Source organism: Sturnus vulgaris, chromosome 3, assembly GCF_052056855.1.
Source record: "Sturnus vulgaris isolate bStuVul1 chromosome 3, bStuVul1.hap1, whole genome shotgun sequence".
Taxonomy (NCBI): Eukaryota; Metazoa; Chordata; class Aves; order Passeriformes; family Sturnidae; genus Sturnus; species Sturnus vulgaris.
The window spans coordinates 91,946,133-91,973,029 of record NC_142245.1 but is presented as its reverse complement, the minus strand read 5'-3'; the positions used below and the strand labels follow the sequence as shown (position 1 = coordinate 91,973,029).

Genomic DNA, 26,897 nt, shown 5'->3' with positions numbered 1-26,897 from the left:
GCCTTTAGGCATTTTGGTGCCTGGTACCTCGTGGCCTTTGGCAGTTTTTCCTTCTGATCAAGGAAGCTGCCTTCTGCCTGACCTGCTGATTCATAATAGGACAAAATGTCCATGTGGTGTGGACACCTGCCTGACACCCGCCCAGCTGCTCTCTCCCCCCCTCAACAGGATTGGGGGTGGAAATAAGATGAAAAGATTGAGGTTTGAGATAAAGACAGAAAGGTTCACTCAGCAATAATTGTCATGGCCCAAATGGGTTCTGGGAAAAATAATTGAATGTATTTCCAATTAAAATAGAACAGCTGAATGGTGAGACACAAAGAGAACAACAAAAACTCCTACTCCTTACCTCCTTCTTCCAATGCCATTTCACTCTTTCATTCCCACCCCCTCTACCTCCTCCATGCTCCAAGTGGCACGGGGGTGGTTGTGGTCAGTCCACAGCAGCTCCTCTCTCCTTCCTACTCATGTTGCAGTGTGGGCCTTTCCCATGTGCTGAAGTCGCTCAGGAAAAACTTGGGCTCTCCATAGCAGCATGGGCTCTCCACAGGCTGCAGTTCCTTCAGGGCATGTCCACCTGCTCTATCACATGGTCCCCCATGGGCTGCAGTGTGGGTATCTGCTTTGCCATAGGCTTCTCCACAGGCTGCAGGGGAATCTGCTCCAGCATCACCTCCTCCCCCTCCTTCCTCTCCCACCTTGGTGTCTGCAGGGTTGTTTCTCACACTTTTGTCATCACTCCTCTCCCTGTTTTGCCCTTTCTTAGATATACTTTCACAAAGGCATCAACAGCTGCTTTTTGCAAGAATGCAGAACAGCTCATCAGGGGGTCCCATCCCTGGCCTTAGCAGCTTTAGAAGTGGTCAGTGACCCATCTTCAAGCAATCCCCCAGAGCTTCACACCACTCTTATGGGAAAAATGTTCCAGAGCCATATTCCACTTAAAAGGCACTCTCCCTATTTCTAGCCTAGGAACACTCTTGGGTAGCTTATACCCATTTGATTTGAGTCATACACTTAAAATAGCTCATTTTCCTTCATGAAAATTTGAATCTACTGCTGTGATGCCTGTGTTGGCTGAGGTTACATTCCTTCTCAACACCGCTCTTGTTAAACATGTGTTTTGTACAACTTCTCCATTTCTCTGACCATCCCAGTAATTCTTCTGTACAGCAGATCTTTTAAAATTAGTTTTCTTGAGAGCTAATGTATTCATCAAAAGGAAGTCCTGCCAGAGCCTCATCCTCCCACGCTAGCACATTCTCACATTCTTCCTACTAAAAATGGACCAGTTAGCAAATAAGAGATTTTCCCCCCTTTTTTCTTTTTTCACAGTAGCAGCTCTAAGTTGTTGAAGATATGATTCACAATATATCTTCTTTCTCTCCTATTCAGCCATGTCCAACTAGAACTCCTGTGGAAACAGCTGAAATTCTGTTACTGGTTCCTAAGGGGGAATTACAGCAATCTCATTTCTTACTTCAGCCATCAAGGTAGTTACTGTAGGAGATGTAATCTTTCTTGGAACTGACAGTACTTTCTGATGTCCTCATCTCCAAACATTGCTGCAAACAGTCCTGGTTTTTATACCAGGGTTTCTCCTGAAGCATGATTAATGGGCTCCGTTCTGGCTGAAAGCACTGAGACAAACCATTTGCACACCAGTTTGACCTTGCTTATCCACGAATTCTGTTGCTGGTCACCACACCCTCTAGTTTACATAATAATTTCCAAGATAAAAAATATTACCTATTCCAGAGGGATGGAAGATGTATTTCCTTTATCAATACAGTTTTGTTTTTTTTTAATAAAAAACAATATGGGTCAATCAGATGTGATTACTTCCAGAAAAGCACTGTTAAATTTTCTCCTGTTTTAATTCCTTGTACTCATTCTTCCCATTTATTCTGAAACTTGTCATCATACTGAAATCAGACTATCAAGTCTACCATCTACCAGAGAGCTTCTACATTCCTTGTACAGAAAATATAGTATCTACATTATATATCATTGAAATACAAGGCATGTAAGTCTCTTTCCTCCTTCTCCACATCCCAGCTTGACTGATTTAAACATTATACATTTTTTTAACTGGAGACCTTTGTGCTCTTTTCCCTCCTTTCTGTTGGAGATTATTTTAGTATCTGTGACTTAAAAACTAATGCCTCTGCTACTGTCATGTCATGGGAGGCCTTGGGAACTCCAGCTTCCCCTGTTCATACAAATGCATTCTACTGAAATGGATAATATATGGACCTTGTTTTGTATATCTATTTAAAGTAAATGAATTAAAATTGAAAATGGAATCAAAGTTTGCTTTATAAATCAGTTTGTGAGACATCCTGATGATCATAACGAATCACTTTTGTTGGTACAGTAATTCTTGGCAAGAGGATGACAGTGACAATGTAAGTTAATCCTCTGTACCACTACAACTTGGAGCAGCATTTCTCTAACAGATCTCTATCTGTATTTTATAATTTCCTGCATTGCCTCAAAGGGATTCCCTGCAGAACCCTCACAGTTCAAGTAATTTGGCCTCCAATTTTATTTATACTTTTCAGAGTCCATCTTACTTTTCCATCTCTTTTTTTGTGAATAATGCATACATTTTAACAACATACATTCCAGTCTCATATAAGAAAAACACATTTTATCAACTTAAACTCAAGACAGCTACCAAGTATCAAAGGCAAGGCAACCCCCAGAACAGCTCCCTATGAGGTTTGGAGCTTTTGTTACTTCAGTTTTGGGGATGTAAGACCTATCATAAGCGCCAACACTTACTTAGTATCTCTCTTGCATCAAGTAAAATACACAATCAACCACAAAGATTTCCATAATTTTCTCTGCTTTTCCTCTCCCTGCCAACTCAAGAATCCCAGTTCCTGAGTGATCCCAGTCCCACGGATGGCTTGCACATTCATGATGCAGCACTCAATGTCTTTATAGCAGGATCACCCTAAAAAAGCTGCTTTCTGGCATTTGAGCTTACTGATCCCATTCACAGCTGAACAAAAGCTTAACATTTCTTATCATCACTGGGATTTGGTCAGTTCATGAACTGCACAAGATCCTAACCTAATGGTTTGTAGCTTGGTCATTCCCTCTGCAAAGGACTGAACTGTCTCATTCTCCTCAGCCACCTTTACATGAAACCTCTCCATCTTGTTGGGAACAGTTCATCTTTTTTCAACTCTCCTGCTTTTACAACACAAAAAGTCTTTTCTGAGGACTCTCTCATAGTCCCAGGCACCAATCCCAGCTATTAGGAAAACTATGTGTGATCAGGAAATTGAGGCAACCCAAAGGCTCTAACTTGCCCCAGGTCAGGTGATGCACTGGAAGCTGAGCCAGGTGGGCAGACCCAAGGCTCGTGCCTTGGTCCATCAGTTATGGCAAGATGATGTCTGATCTAATCCAGCTTTTGACACTTTTCAGTTGCTGCTGAGACTGCAGAAGAATATCCAGGAGCCACAGCTTTTGCCATGCAGGTATAGACACTGCTGATGTTCCCAAGGTCACATCTCCTGCCAGTTTTGGACTAAGTCATCGGGTTTTGTCACCATGTGCCATTAACCTTGAAGGCAAGGTTTGCAGTGCAGCAGCCCCATCTCTGCTGGCTCACATGGAGAGGCTAGGTTGGTGCTGTGGCTTCTGCCTTCTAGGTACTTCCTGGAGATTTGGCTTAACATCCAAAGAACTGCATCTTACTGAGCCTTGCTTAGAAGCACACACAATTTCATAGTTGAATTGGCATGTGAAGGAGAAGAAACTGCCTTAGGAACCAGCTCAGGCATTCAGAGAACCCTCCCAGAGGAGACCAACACAGCATGAAACCTCTGAGCCTTTCACATGAAGTGTAAACCCATTTCCCTGGTCTATGTTTTTTGTGTTAAAAGCCTGCAAGGGAAAAGACAGACAGCTACATAAATAGCTTTGTTTTACCAAGTCCATCACCAGTCTCTCTGGGGTTGTTGCAATGTACTGATTAAACACTCAAATCAGAGAGGGCTCCAAAATAATCACCTAAGGGCAAGGGGAAATTAAGGAAATTGCAAAACTGCTGCCATTCTGGTGAGAGGTATCATCCCCATTTTATAGACAGGACTGAGGCAGGGAAGTCCCTCTCAGTCAGGTTAAGCTCTGCTCCTGGCACTCATCTCGAGCTATTGGGGCTGTTCTGCATTCAGCAAGTCAGTAATCCCAGCAGGAGTTAAATCCATCACACAGACCAGTGTTTCTACAGCCAGGCAAGAGAACAGTGCTTAGTAACTGCCAAAGGTTTCTCTAAAGAATTTGTTGCCAAATCTCTGGTACGCTAAATGTCCCTGAATATCTGCAGCTGTTCTTCCATCATGTTGCCTCCTCCTTGGCCTGACACTGGATGGGGCAATGCATTAAATCTGTACAAACCCACAGAATTCAGGCAGAGATCATCAAAAGTGTTTTAATGATTAAACCATCTCAAACATTAACAATGAAGTATACTCAGATGAGCCAAGAGTTTATTTCTAGCACATTTAGACAGCCTATTTTGAACATTATAGCTGCTGTACTGAGCTATGTAAAGACTCTGCAAACCAGTACCTAGAAATGAAGACACACGCACAAGCTTTGATAATGTAAACATAACAGACACTGTCTCCTTCAAAACAAGGAATGAAAACCCACAAGGCTAGTAAGAGAACTTATTAATTCCTTAAGAGATGTGCAAAAATTTTAAAAAATATTTAAAAACAATTAAATGTGTTAAAACTGGCATTTATATAAATATCAAAAACCCAAATAGTTAAACTTGAGCAATGACCAGCAGAACGTCTTGCACAATTCAATTTTTCAGAGCTTAATGGACTCCACCATGGCAGATACCAGAATACCAGCAACAGATAATACTGGCTTTGCAACTGACTCCTCATATGTGCAAGACAGCATTTTACAAGAAGGAGTAACTTTAACCAGCACTCAAACCAAATCCTTAGCTAACAAGCCAAAACATTACCAGTGATATACACAACTCACATTACAGAAGTAGACATTTCCAGCACATTTCAGTAACATTTAAAAACATTAGCTATGACTTAAACTGTTTAAACTTGCTTGTTTAGGGAAAAAAACCATTTTTGTGTTAGGCACATTTTGAAAGTGAATGTATGCTACATGAAGAACAATTCAGATACCAACTTAAATACAGACAATTCCATCAGAAAAGCATCTTTCTGGCTCCACTTTTAAATACACTTTTGGATATGTCACAGACTTAAACAGTAGCTCCTAAAACATGGATATGGCTATGGTAATAACACTTGAAACTGCCAGTTTCATATTAAAAAACACTCTTCATTTAGCATTTAAGAATTCTCAGAAATAAGAAAGAAAGAAAAAAGAAAAAAAAGTAAAAAGAATAGATGGGTCCACCCTGTATATGCTCTAAACTTTAGAGACAATATTTAAATCTTACTCGACTGTAAGTGCCAATTACTTTTGTGTTAGTGATGTACTTCAAATAAAAAAATAAGATCTATTAAAAAGGTAAAATAATTTTTCCATCTGTTTTGTGACTGTTGAATCAATTAAAGCCAAATATACAAAACTAAATGTGCCATTTCCAATTTCACTGTATCGAGTAAGAGATACGTAGCATCGTGTATCACATACAGAACAGTAAAATGATCAATGGATTCTTCTAAATGACTTTTTAATAAAAAGTCAATCAATTGAAAAGCTGAAACATACCCTAATTTTTAAACCAGTAATAAGCTTTGGGCCCTGCTTTTTAATTTAAGGCATGTGTGTTTATCTACTGAAACCAGCATCATACAAATTACCTCTACAATCACATGCATGATCTATAGTTTAAAAAATGGAGGTTTAGATTACAGTGTTTTCAAATTGTGAATCATAATTCAGCACCTATCATATTGACTAGTAAGGCAACAGCAGTGTCAGATAATATGATAATACTCCCTTCCATAGTCTATAGCAGGGTCAGTGACAGCCCAGAATTATTTTTAAACTTTAACCTACTTTTATGTTCTGTATACGGTTTCTAGGGTGTTTGCACTGGTTAAGTCCTACATAAATCACACTATTCTAGGCAGGAATAGTTACAGTAGCCATTAGAGTATTAGTGCACAACTCTCATTGTGCTTACAATCAGATGATTTTGTTGTTGGGGTTACCAAAATGGTTTTTCAGTTTGGTCTTCAATCCTTCCTTTGTTTCCTTTGTTTCACATTGTTCTCAAGGGAAGAAAAGCTGTTTGTGTGCCCGTTTGCAATGGCCGTGGAGCCGTTCTGATACTCTTTCCTCCTTGAGGATGCCTTCTTGTTGTAAGTCTAGAATACATGGAAAGGCACATGGTTTTGCTTAATTATATATAAATAACCACTTCCTCACAGTAACTCTAGAAACACAAAAGTAAACTTGCATTCATCATTTTTAAAGACCTTGTGCCGGCAGTAAGAGTCTAACAAGCTCTACCACTTTTTGTGTATGAGACTATACTATGCCTTTCATTCATCACAGTGAGAGGAGTGGTTCACTTGAAAAGAAAAAGGCTTGGCAGTGTGATGGTAGTGTTATACTAATACACTAAATTAGAAACAAGGGAAGCAATTTTATGAGCAGACTATGGGATAACAATATACTCAAAACATGTGAGGAAGGAGATTTGAGGCACTGCAGGTGACAGTACCTTGAACAAAGCCAGAACAAGAGGTGGGTAAACAATTAAAGTGAGGGAAGTTCAGAGATAGAAATGTGATGGGAATTTCCATTGGCTAACACAAGAATCAAAAACTAACAGGATGGGGCAAACTGTCAAAGAAAATTACAGACAGTGAAATACACATTAATTTTTTTCAAAGGGGCTCAGCTGCCTGAGAAAAGCACATTTCCCCAGTTTTCTGTGTGAATTTAAACAATTAAAAGTTAAAATATCAGCAAAATTGACAAAGAAAATCAAGTAATATCTGGAATATACTATAATGTTTAATTAGCATGTTCATATGCAGCAAGTGATAGAAATCATGGGACTGATTTTAAGAAGTACCAAAAGAACAGACAGGGAAGCCTGCTGTGTTTTCCCCCATGAATCATTCTCACCAGAACCAAAATGCCCAAATCTCTCAAATGACATTTGAAACATATAATAGAGTTTGCTTCTTTAAGACAGAAGGATGCTGGTTTGATTTTCTGTAGACAGTAGTTGTCCATCTTTGTACAGAGCCCAGTTATGAGCTTCTCAGAACAACTCATACCAAGTCTGGATCTGTTCAAACATTAAGTCAGATTTGTAGAATCACAACTAACCCACTAATTTTCCATATGAAAATACAAACAAAATCCATATTTCTGCACGTTGTGAGGAAAGATTCTCTGGATAAAAAAAACAAGCATTTCCCTTTTTAAAAGCAAAATGAACAATTCCTTCAGGTGCTTCACAGGTTCACTTGCTGTTTATTTCAGACTGGAAAGCTCTGTCTTGCATAAAGCTCTTCCTCTCCCTTACCTGCAGGTAGAATTGCAGTAAGCCATTTCTTTGTATCACTCTGGCTTACTGAAATTACTAAGCTTTCTGAATTACGGGTGCAGCAAATGAGAAGATTTGAAAATAGAGGGTAGATCAACAATTGCAGTACTTCAAGAACATATGCATGTTTGTAAAGGATAGCAAAAGGACATTTCAAACATATCTTTCTGTAACAGCTTTCCAGTGAGATACAGCCAGTAGAATGCTAGAAAGAGTTGATGAATGCTACTTTACCTGAATATAGAAATTTGTGAAGAGGATAATCAAAGAAATCATGTAAGAAATCTGAAAATACAGCCATCCCTGAGGAAATGCACATGGCCAAACAACACCACAGCTGGTCTGGAAGATTGTCAAGACAAACTGAATCTGGGGAGAGAAAACAAAAATAAGAGAAATGGAACACATTAATGGAAGAAGGAAAAAACACCATGAGTGACCAAAATCTCAACAGTTATTTCCAAAACAAGTAAAGAGTATGCAATATTGTGTGTTTGGCAAGTATTTTCTCTGTAAACCTGAATGAGCAGACATTCAGACTGTGGTATCCTGTTAAGCGTGTTTATTTGTATTTTTCCATTTTAGAACATTAGAGTAACTTACATAGAATTGATATATAAATGTCCCAAGGAAAAAAGACCACCTTCTTAGTGAGAGTTCATTGGGATTTGACTTTACCATCCTAATGGAGTAGATCTCACTGCTTTAGCTGTGGAAGACCTGGGGTCACTTGATCTACACACAGACCCCTGCAATCTCTTCCCACAGACAGAAACTGTCTGACATATGGCTCCAGTAGAAGAATTTTTGGGATAAAGGCTGCAGGGAAGCTGGGGAGCCAGGGAGGAGGAAAAGGGTCCAATTATCTTTAATTATCTCATTTGGAAAAACAGAGTTTGGGCTTATGTAATGCAGAGGGCCTTAGGCAAAATTCACCTCACATAAAGGCTACCAGATTAGGGAATGTTTATTTAAAAAGGGAAAGACTGTTTGTTCTGCTCTGCTATTTTGCTGCCCTAACAGCTATGCATGCAGAGCAGGCAAGGAAGTGAAAGCAGCTATGACAATAGCCAGGGAAGCAATTGAAGCACTGAGACACTCTGTAGCACTTGAACAACAAGGATGAAGAATAGAGCCTAAATCTGGGAAGAAAAACAGAAACAAACCTCAAACCAAAGCAACCCTCCTCATGCCTTCCTTGAAAATAATGAGCCCTCAGCTACAGTACTTTGCCACTCTTCAGGAAGAACAGTGCTAAAAAAATATGTTGAGAATCAACACTGCGAATTGCTGGCAGTAAATGTTATTAATCATCACCAGCAAATGTTATTAAAACAAAATAATTTATCTCTAGGTTTCAGATTCCCCCCCTATAAAATGGGGAAGAGAGAACACTCATGCACATTTCCTTGTGGTGCTCTGACATGCTGTACACATTGAAACCTGGTTCTCATGCAGTATCACTACAGCATGTGCTGCATTACCTAATTTCACTGCTCTTATCACCTCCAGCACAGTGGTCAGGCTTCATCACTGCACACACACAAAACAGTGCAAACGGATACAAGGAGTCCAACACAGAATTAAAAGAGAAAAATTCTGCCCATTTGAAGTGCAGAAAGAGAACAAAAATATTGAATAGTTTTTAATAAACCGTTTGCAACTGTATGCAAAAGTAGGACAGAAAAGGCATTGTCCCGCAGGACTAGAATGGCCCTTGTTAGCTGTGGACAGCGTTGCATTCGGTTTCTGGTCTGTCCCAGCCTGACCAACCAAGCAGGTTCCCCAACAGGGAAGAGCAGGCTAGCTCAAGAGGGCTTGGAAGAAAAGCCTCCACCCTGGCTACTGAGTCCCAGAAATCCCAGCACTGCAACTCCCCCATACCTCCCCCATACATCTAGCCACACAACATGGTGAGGGGGAGAAAGATCCAACAGACCTCAGCACTGATTCAAGTACAGCCCCAGACCCCAGCTCCCCCTTGTCCTGAAAACAGAGCAAACAGATTTGCAGAAGCTGGATTTCTAAGGTGATGTAGAAGGTACCAGGTCTCATTCTCTTTTCTTCTATCCCCTGTCAAAATTTCCTAACTCGGTAAAGACAAGAGGACCTCATTATGAATACAAGAGCCTGCTGAAGCACTGAAGAGCAAATCACTCACCAGCTGCCCCTGAGTGATGTACTTCTTCCACCACAGATAAGGACGCATTGCTGGAACAGCGGACAATCCGTAGTAGGAGTACATGAGGACATGGATAAAGCTGTTCAGTGTGGCACCAAAGTAAGCTAAAAAAAGGGCAAGGGAAAAAGAAAGTACACTGCATTACCAAGAAAGAACGTGCTGTTTCATGGAATCTACAAAAATAACATGTTCAAAATGTTGCTATTTAAAATATGATTTCTCTTAGAAGAAAAGCAAGAGGGTTCTTTTTTTACCCTGTTTTTTATTCTGCCTACCCGATGGAGTAGCTGAGCTGCTTTGCAGCTTTGTGCTTTACACCAGCCTTCTGGTTTTGTTTCCTCAAGTTACCCTTTTTCACATCTACATTATGGTTTCTCAAGAGAACTGAGGAAACTGATAAAAAGGAGGAATGCTCACATACCAAACAATCAATAGTTTCACCCATCTAATTTTAGGTTGATTTCACTTCCTTCCAGGCAGGAGCCAATTTTGTCATTTCTCACTTCAACACTGAACTGCATAGAACTGTGATGACACAACAGAACATAAAGCTTGGAAGATGAAAAACACATGACTAGAAATAGCACAAAAGTGTTTTCAAGACCACATGAGCACAAGATAGATTTTAAGTATATGGAGTTTTCACTGCTGTATGAAAAAGGCTTGAGTTCCTTGGAAGAGAACGTGTTTCCAGATGCAGACTTTTTATAAGTTCAGTATTACTCACTGTTGTGCTGACAACACAAAAACAAATACGAGTTTCTATGCTCTTTGGCTCAGCAGACTCCTGAGGAATGCATGCTCTGGGTCTGCACTGCCAGTAGCTCACATCCATTGGGTTTGAAAAGGTTTCTCTTGAATGAAGCGTTCAACAAAGCCAGTATCTATAAGCTGCACATCCTAACCACAGCTAAGCCGTGCTAATGCCAGCTAAGTGCAATGGAAGTAAAGAATTAAAGCCAGACTGCCAAAGGTTAGCAGGATTCAGACAAGACAGACATGGAAATCTTCCACTTAAGATTAATTTGTTCATGTCCATTAGTGCTCAGGGGACAAGAATTTAATTTAAATAATTTGTTATGGCCAGTGGTATAATGAGATTAAATTAAGAAAGTAATATCTCAAGTGAACTTTACAGATACAAGAGTCGCTTTTAGCTGTTTTACAGCTGAAACAAGCTTCTGGCTTGACTTAAAAAAGAATATATCAGAAGGTCTGTAACTACAGCAAAAATAGAGAAAGCAACGTTGATGGGTATCTGACCTGCGCTAATGCACCTGATAAATGTCACACTGCCACACAAATTCTTCAAACCACATAGGCATTCCTTTCCTAGAGGCTGTGCTGGTAGCTTAATTCCTGCAACCATCTACAATAGTTGCAATCCAGAACAAATCCTGCAGCTGAAGGTACCAGAGATGTTTGGTTTGATCAAAAGACCATCAAAACAAATCCCCTGTTGCAGATGTTCCCCCACCATAACCCAGTACTTACAGTGACCACAAGGCACCCAGTTCATAACAAACCACCAGATGTTCAGCATTGTTGCATGGTGGTAGACATGCAGAACAGTGATCTGATGATTATTTTTCCTCAAAATGAAAAAGAAGGTATCCATGAACTCAATGAGTTTGGAGAAATAGTACCACCAGAGGACACGTATGATCTGGAAAGGAGGAAACAAGTTTTAGAAGCATTACACATTGTGGGGGCTTTCAACTCTTATGGTATCTAAGTAATTAAAATTCAGATTCTGTCCTACACTACTTGGATGGAAGACACTGCTGGGATGTTCTGTAATACTTCTGCCTCAGTTTTCTCCATGGGAGATCAAGGTACAAATCTATAGCTACAGCTGAAAACAGGATGACAAAGACTGCTTCATGAGGCTACTGCTGTGCACCTGGGTTGTCCTGGGAGAAATAAGAAAATACTTAACCAGAGCTGGTGCTGCAGTGCTGTCTGTAAAGGAGAGGTCAGAAGTGTGACCAGAATCATCACCATATCTCAGAAGGAGAAGGGTGGGCTCAACACAGAGTAGTTGGATACAGTCTGAAGACCAGGTCCTCATTTTTTCATCTGAGGACACTTGAAAATTTGTGCATAATTACTCAGAAAAATACCAACCATAAATATATCATAGATTAACTATTATATCTGACAGTGCATTGTCCATTGTACTGTAAAAGGAGGAAAAAAGCTTATAGTTTAAGCAAAATGTGCATAATCAATACTGTTCTGCTCTCCACTTACACTCAAGTGGACAATCTGAAACATTACCAGCTCTAAGTCTCAATTAAGGTACCTTCATATCAGCCTCTCCTCCACTGTGTGTATCCTGGCAGAAGAAATTGTATCCTCCTTCCAATACTCCCGTCACCAGCTGAACAAATAAAAAAAATAAAGTGTTATTTGGGGAGAAGGCTGAACTCCATGGCACCTGCAAACCTCCACAGTGGCAGCCCAGACATCTGGTGTCAAGAGAATCCTGGGCACCTGAGGGTGGCATTAGGTTGAATTCAAGTTCCAAGCAGTGACTAAATCATAGTGAAGGGTGAATTAATAAATCCTCCCAATTGGGGTATACCAGAAAAAAAATGGGAGGTAACATGTTATCCCCACTTATCCCACACAGAGCCTTTTCATTGTCATATTTCACACAGCTTTTCAAGAAATCTCCTTTGCTGATGATCTCATTGTTAGAGAAAGTAAATAACCAAAGTTCAGTAAATACATTTTTCTTCTGATTACTTTTGGAAAGAGTTAAATCTTTTAAGAAACTTTATATTCAAGAGATGTGACTACAGTTTTTTCAGCCACGTGACAGAGCATATGTTCAGCTTTGCTCTCCTCAACAGCTAACAACAGATGTTTCACTGCATTGCCAATCTTCAAGACCTTTTTAAGCAACTCACTCATCCCAAGTACCTTACATCCTTCTCCGTATAAGTGACTTCCTCTGCATGATATGCCACTGCCTGCCTGACTTCCTGGCATAACAAATAACACCTCAAACATAAGGGAATCACTATTAAGAGTAATGACCAACTATTAGTCATGACAGGGTGTCTGATGTGGAGGGGCTGGCTCAAATCTCTAGAGAAACAAGATCCACACTGGATGTTCTCACCCTTTCACAGATGGTAGGAGATTGCAGGACAGGTTGAGGGTTGAATGGAAGGAGGGGCATATGCAAGGACATGAACAAGATCCTCTTTAATATCTCAACAGAAGGGATCATTGGACATTGATGATAAAGATGTTCTTCCTCTTGGGGATAGCATGAGGAGAGAAATAACAACTTTAGGCAACTCCCAAGTTAAAAAAAATTGTTAGGTATCTCAAAAAACATCTGAAAGGCAGAAGCAAGTTGTATGTTTTTAGCCTTATCTATCTGCAGAACAAAAAATAGCTTTGCAAAGCCACTGTAGAAAATCCTTGTACTAAAAGTCATTTTTGAAGATCACTTGATTAAAGGACTGCAATAAATGGCATGACTAAATGCTGCTCAGAACTGTGAACAGGAAGCTAATTTTAAAAGGTTCAATAAAGATTATCACTTAAAGGATCTTCCTTTCCCCAATGTTTTGCTTTCATGCCTCATTTTCCCCCTAAATTAGCTTTTAAAATACTCAGTCAGCCTAGGTCATTATTTTTGACCTACTGAGACAGAATTATTGCAACAATTTAGGGGAAAAAAACGTACATCTAGTTATATCATAATATACAGATCTGGAAGTATCTCTTGCATTAGAGATAAATCAATAGCATCCTGCCACAGCAAGGGCAGGGCAGCCATGCACATCAGCAGCAGACCCAAGCACTTTCCCTACCCAAGCAACAAAGGGAAGGCAGCCATGGAAAAAGGACTTCTCTCCTGGCTGCAGGGCTGTGCAGAGGACACCAGTTTAAAAGTGGTACCTTGCTAAAGGACCAGCTGTGCCCCAGAGCAAGCTTTGCACCAAGCCACTTCCACCAAGACTGCGTGGCCTTGCAAGTGCCCAGCAGTCTCTCAGACAGAAGACCACATTGTGCTGTGATCATGTTAAAAGCCTTCAGATGTTTTCATATAGTTCTCATAGTTCAAGGAAGTGTTAGGAATAGAAGGATAATAACATTGTTTATATTGTAATTAATCCAAACAACGTCCATCACTAATGCTGCTCTCCATAAACTTCTTCCCAGTAAAGGCTGGCATAGTAAATCCACAGAGCTTTTCCTGCAAGCAGTACAGGTTCACCACCTAAAGTGTAATGCAACCAAAGGTGTCTCCATGGATCCCACTTCTCTAAAGGACAATGACATCAGTGTGGCTATGAACAGTGGCTTCAGCTCAACCTGAATACTCTTGTTTACAAAAGAATGTATTACTGTATGCTAGGAATTGTAATACTCTCACAGCCACAAATGACATAAGGAAAGCAACATTTGTAGGAAATGTCAGCATCTTTTATCATATAAATAGCTAGTTTAGTTACAAAAATAATTTCATTCCCCACTTTCCAGAAGGAGCTAATTGGTAAAAAGCTGCCTATAGCTGCCCACAAACCTCACTCAGTGCAACATACAACACGTAAACAATCCTTTTCCCCATTTAGTCAGCTGTTCTTTTGCCTGGCACCACTATTTCTTGCACCCATAATGCTTTCATCAATGCTGGAAGGCTTCAGAAAACAAGAGATCACTCTGAAACATGACCACAAATGGCTCCATTATGCACAGGTATACAGCCCCAGGGAGCTGCATCCCTGCCACCACAAAAGTGATAAGGAGGGGTCATAAATTTCCAGCAGTGCATTTAAGTCCTTGCTCACACTTCTTGTTACACCACTGTACAAGAGGTCTAAAATTTGCCCAGAAACAGAGCAGCAGCTCTTCTGTCAACACAGCCTTGAGACAACCTTTCCTTCCCTGCCCACTGTCTCTAGAAGTCCTTCACCTTCAGGCTGGCAGGAGTCCAGTCCTGCTGATGGCACTGCTGATGAACAACCACAGGCAAATCTTTTCTCAAGAAATTAACATGTTCAGAAAAGGCCAATTGTAACCATTTACACTTGAGTAAACCACTTCACTTGGTTTCTGAACAGCACAAAAAGACAGTTCCTCCATAAGCCAATTAAAATAGTACTCAAACTCAGAGTTAAGTCCCTCAGCTCAGGGGAAAAACCTGCAGCTCAAGATCACATTTGTGCTGAAACAACCCACATTTTCTTCTCCTGCAATGAAGTTTTCTTTTTTCCTATTGCTTTCATTTTGTAATTCTGTTGCCAAATTCTTTAAAATGCTGTGGCACATGTTTTTTTTATCAATTCTGCTACCAAAATAAACCAGGACACTAACATCAGTCTGACTAGGTGGAGGAGAGGTGTTACTGTGGAGGATTTTGTTTTTTCTCATGATATAACTGAAGTCTGAGACTCACTGGAGAGGGGCAGATAAGGGACCTAGCACTGCATCACGCTGTCAAGGCGTGATGGGTTTACAAGGTTCAAAACAGAGCTAGATTAGAATGAAGAGAAAAAGAAGTTCACATCTGATCAAAGCAAGCAAATGCCTGCAAAGATATGGAACTTTATCTTTACATGAATGCAGTCAGCCCAGGGCAGAGATAAGGGCTTCAGGAGGGTGGAGAAAGAAAGGGGAGAGGAAAGAGCAGCCGAGCTGCCACCCACGGCTCACGTGACACAGCACCTCTGCACAGTCCCCTGCTTCCCAAGGCTTTTCCTAAAGCATATGCAACACCTCACGCATCAGGAAAATCTAAGACTTTTCTCGGGCAGATTCAGTAAGGAATTAATTTTTCAGATGAAGAAAAAAGACAGTAAATAGATCACTTAAGAAAGTGAGCCTTCATCATTGACCAGTTTTCTCTAATGTAAGCCCAGGTGGTCCAGATCACTCGGCCACTTTTGCTAACAAACTCTCCCCAAAATAACATAGGTCTGTGCGCTGTGTAACTGGGTACCTGGCACTCTCCCCTCTTTGCTAAATTACCCAGCTGAGACTCAAGCAGAGAGGCACAGGCCCTACTTACAGTGTTGCAAGATGCCTTGTGATTCCAGCACAGAGCAGCAGCACAGGGGGAAGCAGTGCTGCCTCTGCTGCTCCAGCAGCTCCTCCAGACATGGCCATGCCAGCCAGCAGGTGATCAGCCCATATCCTATAACCCCCCTGCTAGTCCCAGCTAGGCACTTTCTCCACCATGCAGGAAGCCACCCCTTGATGCCCCTGCCTGAGACATAAGAGCGTATATTTCTCCTTAAAGTCCAAGCACTGTAGATTTTTACAGAATAAAGCATTGTTTATCCCTAAAGATCATCCTGTTCTCCTGAAGTTTGTGACAAATTAGCCTGGAGAAACCTCTCAAACTCCTCTAGATCTGCCTTGCCTGTTGCATTGTCTGGGACAAGAGCAGTCCACTTCTCTGAGTATCAAAACTCAGCCAAGTCACTAAATATCCAAATAAAAAAGGTACAGCAAGTATAGAAGGAAACTATTAGGAATCCCACATGAGAGATCTAAGATTTCTAGTGATTTTAGACCAAAGTACACAATACCTAGAGTTACACAAATCCTATGAGGACACATTCCCCCATGGTATTGCTTACAGTCATTCAGACATAAAGGTCAGAAAACCAAGTAGGTCATCCTTTTCATCCCAGCTGGGAGGATGCCTCACTTTAACATCTTGTTTTGGTCACATAATATGCAAACTGAGCTGTGATGCTATGAATCATGCCCTGAATCACAACACAGGAAAAACTTCAAAGTAGGGTTTCAGGTGTATTGTACACAAGCTATTAAAGAACTTCATTTCAGACACGCTACTAAACAAGTTCATAAATGGTGACATTTTATAATTTTTATAATTTTCCTCACAGTAGGACTGAAAAATTTTAATCCAACTGGAACTCAAAACGTCAACAAGGAGAACAGGGAGTTACATAAGTTTTCTGAATGCTGTTCCTCATCATTCTGTCTTAAAAGCAAGTAAGTGTACTATAAATTGCTACTGATATATAGCTAATCCTTCAAAGGAAAATTTCCAAGACTGATGAGATACAACCAAGGGTATCATATGCTGTGCACCAACAGGGGTAATTGTGCAGGTAATTCAGATAGAGAACATACCTGGAGGTGCAAGAACCCATTTATTCCCTATGTCCTTTGGCTCTGTCCCTACAAACATCAAGCAGTGTGGTGTTATGCCAGCATGGCTCTCTGCTTTGCAGCATTTCTATGAGATCAGTTCCTCGTTGCAGAGCATCACCTGCCCTCACATCCAGCTTCTAAGTGCTGCCAACCACATTTCATTGCCACTATCGTGTGTTTAATGATCTTCACAATGCTCCAGCTTTGTGTGCGCTCATTTACAAGGAGAAGGTATATTTACAATACTAATGAACAGTTCCATATGGATAATATTAGAGTAAGAGCAATACTCATTTTCATGTAGAGCATTTAATTATATAGGAAGGAGGGGTCTTAATATTAACTATATTTTAGTTGTGTCATTGCTCCACCATATAAAAGCTATTTATCTGGTTACAAGTAGGAGGACTTCTTCAGCATATAATGAACACTCCTTCCTTGGTAACCAGTTTATTGTTAGCAAGAAAAAGGCATTTATAGGATCAACAGTTCAGGTATTTTCTCTTGTTTAAATTTACCAGAAGGTTTTGTAACACAGCAGAACATTACAGTAATTTAGACACTATGAGTATTATTCCAAGTATTCAAAGGAGAAAGATTGGCTACCCTGAGAGTTTTAGCCATACTTGGTACAACTGAAGAAAAGTCTGCACTTGTAAACTCTCAATAATGTAAGTGGAGGTTAAAACAATAGATCACTATATAACTGTAAATAAATACCTGCATAAAATAATGCAGATGGACGTTGAAGTCAACATCAATGCTACATTTAGACAAATTAAACTGATCAACACACACTTTTTCTGGATTATAACACTCTGGACAAGGAGGTTAGAAATGTAAGCACATCAAGAATATAAGCAGTTCCAAGTACCTGCTGAATCCAAAACTGCTCCCAACTGAACAATTAAGTATCAAATTTCTTAATAACCCCAGCCCAGTAATTTTTGAGTAGAAAATTCACTACACAAGAAAAATAACATTGAATTTAAATCACTTCATCTCTAAACACTCACCTTGTAAAACATTACAGAATTAACTACAAACTTAAAGGAGAATTGCAGCTTATATACACTTCTAAGCTCATACAAAAAAAAGATTAGTAATTTTAGCACTAGGTTGTATTTGAAAAGACTGTAGTGAAAGAATTGAAAAGAGGATGTTGAAATATCTCCGAACAGAAAGAAGATACTTAGGTTAAAAGTGTGCCAGAATATTCTGTGCATTAAAGCAAAAGAATAATTTTCTGACATCATTATTTACACTATCATAGTTCTCTATTTTCACTTGAATGAAAACATATAGTTCTGAGTAAAAGCAGCTAAAGACCTCTCTGGGAAGTGGAAAACTTCACACTGCCTAAATCTTTGGGTTTTTATGAAAGGAAGTAAGTTCACAGAAAGTTCAATTCAGTTTGAAATATATTTGTATGTTTAGATTTTAAGCTCAAAGAAACAGATGAATCACAATAGCATTGTTTCAGCAACTTTTTTTTCCCAACAAAACCAAGAGGATGCAAAAGAACCTATTGCAAGCTTACAGAAATAGATGCAAGGAGTGTGTGCACCATTAAACACAAGTAAATAAAACGTTTTTCCCCGCAGATAAAGCCACAGTTTTGCTACAAAGTACTTTGTACAGTCCACCAGTACAATCACATTGAGCAAGGAGAAGTTACTGGAGCAGCCAAGTTCATGATGAAAGATCAGGACTTCATTTGCACCAACTGAGCAAAGTGCATTTGAAACGTTGCTAGCCAAGGTCGGCAAGGATGCTTAAGGCAAGGTTTGTGTCACATCATCCTTAGAGGTAACATTACAATTAGGGTTTTCTCCTCAGAGAAGTGACATTGAAAATGGTTGCACCATTTGTGCAGATGCTTCCTGAATTCAGAATTCATTCTGCTCAGATTATTTTCAACACGAGCCAATGTAATTAAAACAGATACTGCAAAATAAGCCTGACCAACCCTTTTTCTCTTACCTCATAAAACATATACAGAGAAAGCAATGTAAGTCCGAGGTTGTAGATCACTAGAATACCCCTGCATGAGAATGGCTGCTTATTCCTCATGTACTTTGGACCTAGCCATACGATTAGTAAGTACAAGACTGAGAAGATAAAGGTAGGCGTATAGTTCTCCAGAAGAAGCCATCCTTTTACCCTGGGGTCTGAAACAAAGAAACAAAAATATACAAAACACTTAGATTTTGTAAGGAGAAGAATTCAACACATCTAAAAATAGCTGCACCCAAAATGCTTCCAGTGCCGGAATACCAAAAAGAGATGAAGGAAGTGCAGCAAGCCCTTTTATTAAGGGCCACATTGCTAATTACAAACAACATTTTATTTACGTATTTAAGAAAGCAGAAATAATTATTTTCCTAAGGCTAAAATATTCTTAAGTTATTACCACTATTGTTTTCAAATAGTCATTACCATTCAGAACTATCACCCACTTGAATACCACAGATAAAATTATAAAGAAAATTTCAACAAATCTCTCCCCTTTATCTTCTCAAATCATCCCTTCCTGATGGCATGTTATTTCCTACAGTCAGCAAAGTCACACCTAGGAGTGAAACAGATACTTCTGTAGTTATAGGTGGATGATCCTGATAATTATTTTCCAGTCAATACTAACACAGTTAGACTTACATATGTGCTATTAGAAAGAATTACGTTTAGGAGTCCTTGTATGAAAATTGAACTCAGAGCAGCCAGTCCCACCTGAATAACCAGTCCGGTTGGCAATACATCGACTTCTCAGGAAAAGCACATAAACCACCCAGAATCCGAGAATTTTAGGGGACTACTTGGAACAGTAGCATGATCCTTTTGAACAGCTGTGCTGTCCATACCTGGCAACAGAATAGTATCTCACTCCCCTCACTGAAGTCAGCCCAAAGTACTGAAACCACGTTAACCAAACTATAAATGGACAATTCAAGTATTGCTGTCATTCATGGTCTTGACTTAATTTTAAAGGAATCATACATGGATCCTGAATGTAAGAAATGAGGCCTTAAAACTGTAGGTTGGAAAGTAGGTAGGCAAGGAGGGAATTGTTTGGATTTGCCACCTTTATGGTTCTTGATTTTTGTCATACAGTAAATAGAGACTATATGCCAGCACGTGCAATATTTTATACCAGAACATCCAGGCTAATTTAAACAGGCTTAGTATGAAGAGACAGGCATCAAGGGCACCGAGATACTAATAAAAGCAAACAGAAAACACACTTAAAAGAGTCAGAGGCTTGTTCCACCTCCTGTGGATTTTCTTCTGTGAAGAAGGGGCACCATCACTGATCTTGAGTGGGACAGAGAAAAGGTATTATTGCAGCAGTCAGAAGAAGAAAGCACATGCCACTGAGCAGCACTGCTCTGCACACTCTGTGCAGGATGCAGTCATTTAATCGCCCTGGTCAGAACCAGGTGGAACAGTACCCTTCTACCCAAGCCTGCAGCTGAGGCCGCTGCTTGTCCTGGTTCCACAGCCTCTGGCTTCCTTACACTGACCAGGACTGCAGTTCTCCACCTGCAGTTTTTCCCTGGGCAAAACCTATTGCTTCTTCAAAAAGCATGGTTTCAAAGAAGCGGTACATTCCAAAAACTACAGATATTTTTAGTGAAAAATTCCAGAGAAGTGCTATAGTTATGAAGGCAAGAGTATTTTTTATTTAATTAAATGCAAGTTGAAATGGTTTTTTTAGAATAAAAGCTATTACTAAATTAAAAAAAAAAAAAAGCAGCACCCACTGAGACAAACACCAGCTTAACAGATAATAAGAAGAATGACTTCTTCAGGTTAAAAGATCAGGAGCACTGAATAGACTCTTATTTATTACACTGTCAGGCATTTTGATGCTTTGCAGATTCTAAGGAAAGTAGTCACCTGTCAATGTCAAGTTAGAGGAAAAAAGTTTCTTATGTTCTAGTAAGATCAGTTTTATTTATGTGTTAACTTTTGAGAAATCTTACCTCTGGGTCCAAGCCAAACATCAAAGTAACTATTGATTGTTTTATCCATAAGTTCCATTCTACAACCTACTGGAAAGAAGAGGAGAAAGTTAGTTCTTCAGCTCAGGAAAATAGTTAAACCATCTGAACACATTCTGTTAGGGTTAACAAAGAAAAAAATTCCAGCAAACATAATGGACTTTCTCAGCATATATTAAGTACATAAAGCTTATTCTAGTCTCAGAGAGCCATTGGTATCTGAGCTGCATTTCCCACTGATAACTTAATCACAGTTATAGGGGCACCGAAGCTTAAAATAATGAGTTCAGATTAACCTGAAGTTCTTTTGAATTCTGTATTTTGTACATGCAAATAAAAGCTGGCATCTTGAAAGACCCCTCAGTGAGGAGGAGGACTGGACTTTGAGAAAGCCAGCAATACTGAAATTTTCAGATAAAGACTGTGAAACTATTTTAACAAAGAGTCTTAAATAACTAACAAGGCTAGCTAGGGAGGAGGAAAGGAGGAAAAAAAGCAAAAACTGGCTCTGCTATCATCTGCAGATAGGTGACTGATTACAGCTCTGATTAACAGCCCATAAAACCAAGAGATCAACAGTCACCGAGCGACAGAGAGGGCTGCAGAGTCCAGGGAGAAAACACAGCATCTCATGGCATGAGCATCTCCAGCTCCAGAAACTGCTTACTGGTAAGACATTACCAGATAAAATTCAGCCAACATCAGCAGAGTGACTCAAATGCCATCTGTTAGCTCCTCACACGGCCACTATTCATTGGTAGCACCTGGTCTGTACAGGGAGGCACTCACACTGTGGTACCTCGCTACAGTTAAAGCAGGAACGAAGCAGCAACACTGCCCATGAACAGGGACAACTGTGCACAAAGCTGTTCTCAAGAGAAGAGGAAGTAATTTTCTTCTTGATTAAGAAAAAAAAAAAACCCAACCCTTCCAATTTCTTCTTTTCTATGCAGAACTGTACTGTACTTTCACTAATAAAATTTTATCCACTTCTAATAAGAGAATGGTTTTCTCTTTGTGGTGTTTCTCCTTTCCTAAAGTACTAACATTAACAACAATTTTTAGCTATGCGAAAATAACATAAGCAACACAAGCTGTCAGTATACCCACAGCACCAACCAAAACAATTACACAAGCTTATATGTAGTTGCTAAGACAAAATAGTAACTTTTTTTTTTCAGCTCTACCTAAAGAAATCTCTCTCTTCCATCTGTGAAAATCCCATCTCTAGTGGATTTCTGATTTATTCAAGTTAAATTAATCATATATCCTCTAGTTCTAGTCAGCTGGGACTGAAACCTTAATTTCATCCAGGTCCAGCAAGAAAAGCCAAATAGGATCCAAACTGTGCTTTCTCCCCAGACTCAGGTGGGACTGGGAGCCAGTGCTGGAAGGCCTGCAGGGAGTATGACTTCCCATGGGACCAAGCAAATACAAGGGGCTTAGGTAATGCATTTACATTCTGTGGTCTTCTATACAAGCCCACACCCCTTCCACTGCAGAACCCCAGGCTGAAAAGGCTCCTGAGGATGACTTCTGCCTGCACACCACCCACTGCTCCCTGCAGGGCTCTCAGGGACATACAGAAGAGATTTTCCCTTCCATGTCATACCTCTTGGACTACAGAAAGCCACAGAAACATCACTGGAATCTGGTCACCAAGCACAAACAAAAGGGCTTGATCAAAATTACTAGAAGTGTTGAAAGTATTTTGCAGCCCTAATTCATACTAGTTGTATTTTCTGAAGAAGCCCAGCCCAAGTAAGCAAACACTTCAGAAGAAAGTGCATTTTTGGGATTATGCCACCTCATCAGGTATGGTACTGTGAGCACTTGTGTTAACAGTCACAGCACTGGCACACTGGTGTCCTAGGAATAAGGAAATATAACTTGTGTCACCAGAAGCATGAACATTGGGAAGGCTGTGAGAAATGAGTATATAATTACAAGGAGAAAAAAAGATATTTAGAGAAAACACCTTTTTTTATCACCCCATCTTTTTTTTTAGTTTGTCAGTTATTAAATATTGCCACGAAACCCATTCCCTGGTGGATGATTCATTTTGTTGTTTGAGATCCCAATTTAATTTGTAGCTCTTTTGATCCAGTACTAATTGGTCTAGTTATACAGCACTGCATCAGCCAATAATCTGCATCTGACTTCAGTTCACTTCTCACAGGCAAAGGCTTCAGATGACAGAAGCTAGTACAAAACCATTATACTATTATACTGTTATACTGAAATATGCAAAAAAGCTCAATCCAGAACTGGCTTGCTACAAAAATTGCTATGTTTACTGGACACTAAAAATGCATATATGTAAATGAAACAACTAAGAAACCAGAAACAAACTCTGCCTAGCTATAGTAAAGACAGCAAGAAATGAAAGTTTACATTGAAGCTCTCCATAAAACTGCAAGAAAAACTCATTCCCCAAGAGGAGGAAACTCTCTGCAGAGGTCTCAGCTGGTACCCCAAAGCAGCTTTTTGTGCCAGCATTATCAGACAGCAGATTGTAAAAGACACAGCAAAGGAAAAACTACTCCTGGTGTCGATTTCCAGAATATGCAGAAAAAGAAATTGTTTCAAAAGGAACTCATTTGTGTAACAGAAAAACAGAAGGAAACAATCTGCTTTTGTTCCAGAGGGGGTCATGTGAAAATGCATCAAGTCTCCTGCCAACAGCCACACAACATTAAACACTGCTTCAACAGCAGCAACTACAAGGGCTCTTTTTAAATTAGAATAGTTTCCCAATTCAGAGAAACATCGACTCCCAGAAAAATTAAACCAGTGGCCATTTGAAACACTGTGATCGGCCTATTTCCTAATACTGAAAGTAAGCAAATTCTGCAGCTGACCACATACATGAGCAGATCAGCAGCAATGCTCCTTTACCCACAAGACATCCCATAGCAAGGCACAGGCACACTATTCACAGAATCATAGAATGGTTTGGAAGAGACCTTTGAAACTTATCTAAGCAATTACTCCACCATCTTCCACTCAAGATGTTCAGAGCATCATCCAACCTTGAAAGCTTCTGTGCATGGAGCACCTGTCACCTCTGTGACCAACCTGTTCCAGCGTTTCAAAGCCCACACTGAAAAAACTTCTTCCTTACATCTAGTCTAAATCTGCCTTCTTTTACTTCAAAACCACTGTCCCTTGCCCTAACACTACAGTCCCTATTAAAAAGTTTGTACCCATTTTCCTTGTTGGCCCCTTTTAGGTACTGGAAGGCAACAATAAGATCTCCCTGGAGCCTTCTGTCTTCCAGGCTGAGCAGCCCCAACTCTCTCAGCCTGTCTCCATAGGGAGAGGTGCTCTGGCTCTCTAACCTCCTCTGGATCCACTCTAATATGTCCACGTCTTTCCTGTGCTGAGGATCCCAGAGCTGGATGCAGCACTGTAGGTGGTCTCACCAGAGCAGAGGGGCAGAATCCCCTCATCCCGCTGGCCATGCTGCAGCCATGGATGCAGCCCAGGACACAACTGGCTTTCTGGGCTGCAAGTACATATTGCCAGCTCTCCTCTACCAGCACCCCCGAGTCCTTCTCAGCTGCTGCTGCTCTCAATTCCTTCATCTCCCAACCCATATTGATGGTTGTGGACTTCCCCAGCCCAGGTACAGGACCTTACACTTGGCCTTGTTGAACCTCATGTGTTTCCCAAGGCTCATTTCTTGAGCCTGTCCAGGTTCCTTTAGATGGCACCCCAGGCATGTCAACCACACGATCCAGCTTGGCATTGTTGGCAAACTTGCTGAGGGAGCACTGGATCCCACTGTCCCTGTCACTGACGGAGACATTAAACAGCATTGCTCCTACTATGGACCCGTGAGGGACACCACTTTGTCCACCAGGAGTTTGAGTCCCTGACCCCTACCCTCTGGATATGGTCATCCAATCAATTCCTTTTCCAGTGAACAATCCACCTATCAAATCCATGTCTCCAACTTAGAGAGAAGAATGTTGTGGGGGACCATGTCAAAGGCCTTGTAGAAAATGACTGACAATATCCATAGCCTTATTCAATACCTACAGCTGGAAAAAAAAGACCCAAATAGGCCAGACAATGCTTTTTAAAAATGTACGTTTATAGACACCAGTTATTTTTTCCTAACCTGTTTTTCTACAATGGAAAAATGAATCATCCTCTTTACCACCAAATTTTACCAGCGTAGTAAAGCACTTGACCAGTGCAAATTGGATCAAAGACTTGGAAGTGCTCAGGTTTACAACCTGGAAGACATTTCACTCCTTCAAGTCCAAATATCCAATCCAGAAAAAAAACCCATCTAATGCTTTAAACAAGCAAAATTACTGGACTTTAATTCTGCAACACAAACATAACAAGGCTAAACTTGTACCTTCCCCCAACCAGATTGAGCAACATCATTAAAATACATTTTCAATAATCCTCTGGATTTTGACAGAGGTTTTTTTGGACATCCACAGATCATTTGGCATCCTGGGTTCATTTATGGCACTATGAACTGAGAAAAACACCATGTTCCAGCAGTCACCAAATATCTGGGCAGAAGATGTGAAGCTCTGCCCTACTGCTCAGTCCAAGCATGGATAGCCCCCGTCCTTCTTGGTGACAATCAAAAATACAGTTCAAAGCCTACACAAAAACATGCTTTTCTTGTAGAATATGTTTAAAAAATTATTTATAGACAATGTTTCATACAGGCTATTAGCATTGACAGCCTGCTCTTCTAATGCACGTAACTACTCTCTGAGGAAATGGCTACTACATACTGGAGGATTTCAACCAGCTTCTGCCCTTCAAAGGCAATTCTCTCCTACACTTTCCCCAGAAAATGTATTCTAGAGGCTTTATGCTATGAAGTAATTTAAGAATTCTTCATACATTTTGATGGTGTTCCTTGAGTTTCTTCTTGGAGTAACTTTCCAGGTGTAAAGATGAGGCACAAAAATAAAAAGGTTTGATTTCTGTCCCATGGCACCCTTTTAAACCAAATCAAACAACAACAACAACAAAAAATTTTAAGCTCAAAGCACTGGGAGCCTGCTCCCTTTCAGAAGGATCCTCCAGCTCTCACCCTGCTGCTCAAGAACTCTATGAAACAGATCCCAGTTTTCACAGCTAAGCGTCTGAACTTGAGATCCAATAAAATCCCCAAAATAGGAATCTACATAATTGTTCTGGCTTCTGAGAGAAATGCGCTGTCAGGCCTGGCTGCTTAGCCTTTTTGGAAAACAGCCACTTTCTCTGTTCTTAAATTAGGACTTTAAATCCTAAATTTAGGCACTAGCTTTTGCTTTTGGAAATCTTGATCTGTGTTTTCTCTTTAAAGTAATGTTTCCCAGTCCCTACCACTGCAGAGGTGATTCCTCTTTCTCCTCCTCCAGAAGTACAAACTATCCCTCCTCCAAAAACCCAACGATCACACTGCTGTTTGCTTTTGTAGTAGATGTACTGGTATTGAAATGCTCAGACACTTGAGAACCGGAAGACAGCACTGATAATCAAAGCTGTCAACCGTTTTCTGTCCATTTGCCAAAGCTGCCCAGTTTCTCCTTTCTATTCCCCAAGCCTTAACCGCCCCTTGAATGCGCTCCCTCTGCCTTTCAACTTCCTGCCAACTCCAGATTACCCTTTTCTTCCCTTTCTCAATACCCTCTTAGGTCCCAGCCATGCTTAATGTTAGCAATGGAAAGGACTTCATATTGATCTGAAAGCGTAGATGTATTTATTTTATGGGAAGGCAGGTGAAGCATGAGTGCTGTGGAATTTGCACTTTAGTTTTGTTAAAATACAAGAAGCTATTTTAAAACTTTATTTTGCATCTCTATCTTTAGCAATGTGATTCAGATTTTTGATCCCCTTGCATCAGCAGCAAACCCTCCAGCCTGCTGCTGATACATCAGGACCCATAGTGCTGAACTTCCACACTCACCAGCAGCACAAGCATAAGGAAGTTTAGAAATAAATCATTTGTATAAAATTCAGGGAAGCATAACAAGTGTGGGACAAAGGAGAGAAGCTAGTTTCAAAC

At 40.3% G+C, this 26,897-nt stretch overlaps 1 protein-coding gene across 7 annotated transcripts in view; it reads right to left on the bottom strand.

The window, feature by feature from the left end:
* Positions 1–4,436: 4,436 nt before the first annotated feature.
* ELOVL5 (ELOVL fatty acid elongase 5) overlaps positions 4,437–26,897 on the bottom strand; it is a 38,954-nt gene continuing 16,493 nt past the window's right edge. For 5 of the 7 annotated variants that reach the window (XM_088162276.1, XM_088162280.1, XM_088162279.1 and 2 more), the window contains exons 2-8: positions 20,852–20,917; positions 18,852–19,039; positions 12,022–12,099; positions 11,211–11,382; positions 9,696–9,820; positions 7,769–7,903; positions 4,437–6,338 (exon numbers count right to left, since the gene is read on the bottom strand). In XM_088162276.1, the coding sequence (XP_088018402.1) occupies positions 6,207–6,338; positions 7,769–7,903; positions 9,696–9,820; positions 11,211–11,382; positions 12,022–12,099; positions 18,852–19,039; positions 20,852–20,909 (888 nt within the window). In that variant the 5' untranslated portion in view covers positions 20,910–20,917 and the 3' untranslated portion in view covers positions 4,437–6,206. Of the gene's footprint in view, positions 6,339–7,768; positions 7,904–9,695; positions 9,821–11,210; positions 11,383–12,021; positions 12,100–18,851; positions 19,040–20,851; positions 20,921–26,897 lie in introns of all 7 variants that reach the window. The other 2 variants (XM_014869510.2, XM_088162278.1) reach the window with 1 other exon arrangement.